The 6885-nt window shown below is 51.6% G+C and overlaps 1 protein-coding gene across 1 annotated transcript; it reads right to left on the bottom strand.

Annotated features, from left to right (window-relative positions):
* Window positions 1-298: 298 nt before the first annotated feature.
* Window positions 299-5055, bottom strand: LOC123038839 (uncharacterized). Its single transcript, XM_044462273.1, has 3 exons — window positions 4738-5055; window positions 2028-2974; window positions 299-1541 (listed from the first exon to the last, which is right to left on the bottom strand). The coding sequence occupies exons 1-3, from the start codon at window positions 5012-5014 to the stop codon at window positions 300-302; spliced, it is 2466 nt and encodes an 821-aa protein (XP_044318208.1). The 5' UTR covers window positions 5015-5055; the 3' UTR covers window position 299.
* Window positions 5056-6885: the final 1830 nt, after the last annotated feature.

The raw sequence follows: 6885 nt of genomic DNA, 5'->3' as shown, positions 1-6885 counted from the left end.
TGGATAATGTCGAAGGGAGCGAGAGACTTGGGGGGGCACGTGGGCTTGACCAACACGAGCGATTCTAGCGCATGATCAAACAGCCGATTAGGGTTCACTTTTCTAATAAAAGATTAGTAAGACTATGTATGTCTTTTTTTTTAGGAAAAGACTATATATGTCTTTGTCTGGTAGATTTATGGAGTTTTTTCGTTTTACTATCATGTCCCTCGTGCATACCTATAGTCCTAGTATACTAGTATGCTACCATATCCACATGGTAGTAATCCATCCAGTAGGAACAAGTATGATACGACAATTCACCTAAATTTTACTTCAACTTTTGTGTCTCTAAAATTCAACAAACATTTGACAAAAGTGTACAGTCGTAGACAATTACTCACGTGGTCCAGCTCTGCAGTTTGAAGGAATGCCATGTCCTGAAGCCTGGTAATATGCTTCTCAGCTATCTGTGCGGCAGATAATATATCAGATTGCTCAACGAGGTGCAGAGCAATCCATTGCTGAACCAGGTCATCTTTGACTATGTTGTGGCCAGTTGGGAAGACTGCACAATAATTATCAAAGCATAGCCTCAAGTCTGGTGGCATACTCATGTAGCATAGCTCGAGACTTGAAAGGGCTGATGGTACACCCCAGGACCAGATATTCATTTGCATGGTTCTTTTCCATTTGTTAGCATCACGGGAAGAATCTAGCATGCCTGCATATTGGCGAGCTATTGATGGCACACCCCAGCATTTGCTTGTGATCTTCCGTCCAATCTTCTCCAACTCTTCTTCTCCTGCTTCAAAACGGATTGATTTCTTGATTATTTCCCAGCATGTTTCATCACTTAGTAGCTTTAGCCTGTATGGCTCAACTGTACAGGTCTTCCTGGCGACGGCTTGGTTGCATGTGGTTACTATTACGTCCATCTTGTCTCCCAAGAAAGTTAACATGGACTTCAACAACTGTAACTGAATGGGGTCCTCCTCCCACAATTCATCCAACACAAGGAGCACCTTCTTACCATCAAGTAGCTTGTGAAGGCGCTTCATTATACTCTCCATCCCCTCCACGTCTGAAGAAGAATGGCTGATCTCTTCTTGTCCTCTTCCTGACACCTGACAAATGATGAACTTGCCTATTGTATGGAAGTTGAAATGTGGAGAAACATGAACCCATGCTCGGAAGTCATAGCCTAGGAGGGAGTGGGTATCATTAAAAACCATTTGTGCCAAGGTTGTCTTGCCGCTGCCAGGAAATCCAAAGATGGGAAGAATTGTGATGTGCTCTTGCGTGATGTTAGGCTCAGTAGATAGCAGGGCGGCGATTATCCTCTGTTTATCTGATCCTCTTTTCAGAACCATTGCTTCCTCAAAAACTGGTCCAGTTTTTCGTTCCTCAATAACTTTCTGGAATATTATGGTTTTGTCTGCTATATATCCTGATAACTCTCGCGAATACTCTTGTACCCACATCACTAGTTTTTTGGTCTCCTGCACCTGGATGGCCATGGCATTCTTCATGATGGCAAGGCGGGGCAGCATCCTTGTCATCTGCAAATATGGACCATTATCTTAGCTTAGACAAAACATCAAACTGTCTTTTTTTTTTGAAAAAGAGAGCTTCAAATCACCGTGTCTTACAGAAAGGAAAAGAAAGAAAACTACTGCAGCATCAAGCCATCCCTTTCCGCTGTTGAATATATGGTTTGTGCATCTATATTGTATAGCCTGGCCCACCTCTTAGTCATTGTATAGTTAAGGTTGTGGCCCACTTTGTACTCCATATATACGTGCGCTTTGCACCGATCAATACATCGGGAAGCATTGCCAAAACATTCGTTTCGAACATGGTATCATACCTGCGATCCTAACCCTAACCCTTGCCGCCGCCGCAATCCCATCGCCGCCGCCACCCGCCGCCGCCGCCACCTCATGCCGCCGCCGCCGCCCCTGTGTGCCGCCGCCGCCCGCGCTTTCGCCCGCCACCGCAGCGCCGCCACAAGCCACGCCGCCATCTCCCTTGCCGCGCCGTCTCACCACGCGCCGCCGCACCCCCTCTCGGCCATGGCCTCCCCCGGTTCCACCCGCAGCCGCTGCACCAACACGTTCGAAGGCCCCGATCCCGTCGTCATCCGTGATCTCAACATCCTCGCTCGGGTTCCCGTCGTCCTCGATCACCTCACCTCCACTTACTATGCCTGGAAGACGTACTTCTCCCTCGTGTTCCGTGAGTACAATCTCCGAGATCACATCGATGGTTCCATGGACTCCCGCTTCATGGAGGACGATGAGGAGTGGACGTCCATCGACGCCACTCTTATCCGTTGGTTCTACACCATCATCTCGAAGGACCTCTTCCACACGGTGGTCTCCGCCAACGAAGATGCTCACGCCGTTTGGACTAAGCTCAACGGCCTCTTCACCAACAACGCGCTCCAACGTAAGGTTTTCTTGCACGGTGAGTTTTTTGGGTGCCAGCAGCTCGACTCGTCCGCTGACAATTATTGCATGCGCCTCAAGAAGCTTGTTGACGAGCTCCGTGACCTTGGCGAGAAGGTCTCCGATGAGCTTCTTCTCAGCACCCTCACGTGCTTCTCTTGGGCCGCCTCCCGGCTTTGAGGGTACCCCCCGCGCCACGGGTCGAGTCTCTCCCCGGTTGGCTGCCCTAGGGGCCGCACCTCCCTCGGCGCCCGCGACGCCCCTGGCGTCCCCAGCTTCGACCATGCCGGCGGCCTCGCCCGCGGCCGCTTCACCCGCGGCGGTCTCGCCCGCCGCCTCGTCGGCGGCCTCGCCTGTGGCCTCGCCCGCGGCGGTCACGGAGGAGGCGGGCTCTTCTTCGTCGTCGCCCGTCTCCACTTCGGACCTGCTGCCCCGCCCGATGACTCGCTCTTGGGCTGGCACCCTTCGCCCGAGCACGCGGTACCCCAGCGATGAGTATCTTCTTGCTGCGTCCGTCTCTGAGCCGTCTCCTCTCCCATCGTCAGCTTGAGCCGCCCTTCGGGGTCCTCATTGGCTCGCTGCGATGCATGAAGAGTTCGACGCGCTCCAGCGGAACCGTACCTGGCAGCTCATCCCTCAGCCGCCCCATGCCAACATCATCACGGGCAAGTGGGTCTTTCGGCACAAGACTCGTCCGGATGGCACTCTCGAGCGCTATAAAGCTCGCTGGGTGGTTCGGTGCTTTCGGCAACGCGCGAGCGTGGACTTCACCGACACATTTGCCCCGGTTGTTAAACCGGGCACGATCCACGCCGTGCTCCAGCTAGCTGTGTCCCGAGCTTGGCCTGTGCATCAGTTGGACGTGTCCAATGCCTTCTTGCACGGCCACCTGACTGAGCAGGTGTTCTGTGAGCAGCCCACCGGCTTTGTCGATCCCACGCATCCAGATCATGTGTGCTTGCTCTCCCGTTCTCTTTACGGGTTGAAGCAGGCACCTCGGGCTTGGTACCAGCGCATCACCGCCTTCCTGCAGACGCTCGAATTTACATCGACTCGCTCCAATGCATCCCTCTTTGTGTATCATCACGGAGCTGACACGACCTACTTGCTGTTGTACGCCGATTACATCATTCTGACGGCATCCACTGTTGCGCTCCTCCAGCGGCTCACTGCTCGTCTTCGCGATGAGTTTGCCCTGAAGGACTTGGGGTCCTCTGCATTACTTCCTTGGCATTGAGGTGGTTCGATGGCCAGATGGGTTCTTCCTGCATCAGCAGCGCTATGCCCATGAGCTTCTCGACCGAGCTGGCATGCTTAACTGCAAGCCCGCTCCCACGCCCGTCGACACCAAGGCCAAGGTTTCCGCTTTGGAGGATTCGCCTGCATCTGATGCAACCTTCTACCGCTCCATTGTGGGCGCCTTGCAGTACCTGACCCTGACGCGCCCGACTTGCGGTATGCTGTTCAGCAGGTCTGTCTTCACATGCATGCTCCGCGCGACTCTCACTGGACTCTAGTGAAGCGTATCCTCCGATACATACGTGGCACCCAATCCTTGGGACTTACGCTGACGGCATCTGCCTCCACCGACCTCGTCGCCTACTCTGATGCGGACTAGGCTGGCTGCCCGGACACACGGCGCTCCACCTCGGGGTACTGTGTCTACCTTGGGCCGTCCCTGATCTCTTGGTCCTCCAAGCGACAGCCCACCGTCTCCCGCTCGAGTGCCGAGGCTGAGTATCGAACAGTGGCTAACGCTATTGCTGAATGCTCTTCGCTCCGTCAGCTGCTCCAGGAGTTGCTTTGTGATGTTCACAAGGCCACGCTCGTCTACTGCGACAACATCTCTGCCGTCTACCTCTCCGCCAACCCGGTCCACCATCGTCGAACGAAGCATATTGAGCTCGATATACACTTCGTTCGTGAGCAGGTGGCTCTTGGGCGCATCTGGGTCCTCCACGTCCCGACGGCGCAGCAGTTCGCCGACGTCATGACGAAAGGACTGCCTACTTCTGTCTTCGAGGAGTTCCGGTCCAGTCTTTGCGTCTCCGGCGACGCTTCGACAGGGGAAGAGGGGGTGTTGAATATACGGTTTGTGCATTTATAGCCTGGGCTAACAGCCCCCATTAACCCCCCAAAAAAGAACCCCGAGATCTAAGCCTGGGCTAACAGCACCGCAGCTAAAACATCGATCAATGAATTATTCTCTAACTAATCTCACGTCGGTGAAGATAGCGAGTAAGTAAAGGATAGTACTAGTATTTGCTTCGCCGGAATAAGCAAGGGAAAAGAATAAACGGCCAGTTACAGTGCAATACCGTTGCAGTAGGCTGTGGTCTCGCGTCCTGCAGCTCGTCGACTGTGTCTATGGTCTTGTAGGCGGCGTTGCAGGCACGCTGCAGCCAAAACGACACCTTACTATCCATGAACGGCTGCATCTCGGCTTTGTCCAGCATCGGCTGGATGGCGTCGAACGCCTCCAATGTATCCCGCAGGTCAGCGGTGAAGTTCAAACGCGCCACCGTTTCATCTACTAAGGCGGAGCTGAGCTTCGCGCATGCCCTCTGGACGATGGCTTGGGACATGGCCGCTCCTTTGCTCCTACAACGAGCTCTCTTTGCCTGTGTTCAACGATGGAATGGGGATGGGGAGGGATTGATAGGTAGATGGAGGGAGGTAGACAGGATGCGCACGTTAGTGTACGTATTATTAATGTGTTTAGCCGGCGGAGGAAGAAACAACCAGCTGGAGCTGTCCATCGGAAGGTGTACCGGCAAAAGGAAATTATAGTTTTCTTAGACAACAGTATTCTACAGACTACAGTACTACATGTGAAGGACAGGCGGAAACTAAGAAAGGGCGACTCTTCAGCACATAAAAGGACAAATGCTTCTCCGCTGCTGCGCTGTTGGTGTTGGATCCATCCAACGAACGAAGCATCTTTTCCTCACCTGCTCTCCCTCTCTCCATCCTGAGAGCTCGGTCATCCAATATCTCTTATAACGTTAACCCAACCACCCCGACGAAGTATTGATGTATGTTGTATGCTGATTGCTGACGATGTTGTGCGGTTGCTGCTGATTTCTTCTTGAAGAAGTGCGTTTGCAAAAGGTCTTGTGCTAAAAGACTTTGGTCCAAACAAATGAACAAACATTTTAAATAACACGAAAGAGCTCTGCTATAGCATGATATAGCATTTGGAAGAGGTCCGCCGCTAAGATGCTTAGCGCGTTATTTAAAACTATAGATGTAGCTATGTTTTTTAGAAAAACCGAGCAACAAGAGCCAACCATAGGGGAAGGATGTTTTAAGCATGTAGCCGCCCAATTTGGATTCGCGATTTTTTTCCAACTTCCAAATTCCTAGGGAATAGCACAACTACAAAATTTCAGAGATACATGCGAAATTTAGCCAACCTTAGGATCAGTTTCGCACATAGCTAATGCACGGCAGATTTAGTGAATTTATAGTTCCATGCAGTGTATAATACCTCACTACCGGAATTTTCACGTACGCCGGGTGTCATGCTCTTCGCCGAGTGCTAAAACACGGACACTCGGCAAAGAAATTTTTGCCGAGTGTCACTCTCGGCAAACCCAGCTTCACGGCAAACTGCCTTCTTTGCCGTCACTGCCTCACGACAAAGAGGCACCGCAACGGCAACCCCTGCAGACGCCGAAAGCCGCTCACGGCAAAGAGAAGCCACGTGGCATGCCCGTCCGCAACAGACGGCTCTGTCAGTTACTGCGTACATTACTGAGAGCCGCGATACGACACTCGGCAAAGTATATGCCACATCCTATTTTCTTTTTTTGTGAGTGTTCTTTCTAACTGACATGTGATCCCACTGGTCACATTTATCAGTAAAAGTTTCAAATAACTTGCTTAATATTTTTGAAAAAAATGACGATATATTTGCCGAGAGCAGCTCTCGGCAATCCTCCTGACCAGTAGGACAGTATGGCCCACATGGCAGTTGACAGTTTACATATCTTTGCCGAGAGCTTGTCTCGGCAATGCTCGCCTTCGTTTCTGAGAGCTGCTCGCGGAAAAGGTGTGGCACAACAGTAGTGTCTCCCAGACGACCAGGTTTCCGAGAGGTGCTCTCGGTAGTATATCTTTTTCCGAGTGTTGCTCTCGGAAATCTTCCCATCCATTCTGCTGTTAAGCTATTTCTTTTCTAATCCCTGCAGATAAAAACAACTACAGTGCAACTTGGAGTAGTCCACACATATATAGGCATAATTTGATCATATATAGGCATAATTTGATCTAGTCCACATATATATATGCAGCCTTCCGCCTTTGCTCCTCTTCAACAGCCCGCTGCGCCATTAAATCCTGTAACATGGCATTAGGCTCATAGAGGTTGGAACGGTGCTATTTCGAGGCATGGCCATAAATGAAAGGTTAGGATGCTAACCTTGAGACGTGCTATCTCACATGATGCGGTGGT

This window comes from Triticum aestivum, chromosome 2B (genome assembly GCF_018294505.1).
Source record: "Triticum aestivum cultivar Chinese Spring chromosome 2B, IWGSC CS RefSeq v2.1, whole genome shotgun sequence".
NCBI lineage: Eukaryota > Viridiplantae > Streptophyta > Magnoliopsida > Poales > Poaceae > Triticum > Triticum aestivum.
The sequence above is the reverse complement of the archived record's forward strand: the minus strand, read 5'-3'. Positions and strand labels throughout refer to the sequence as shown.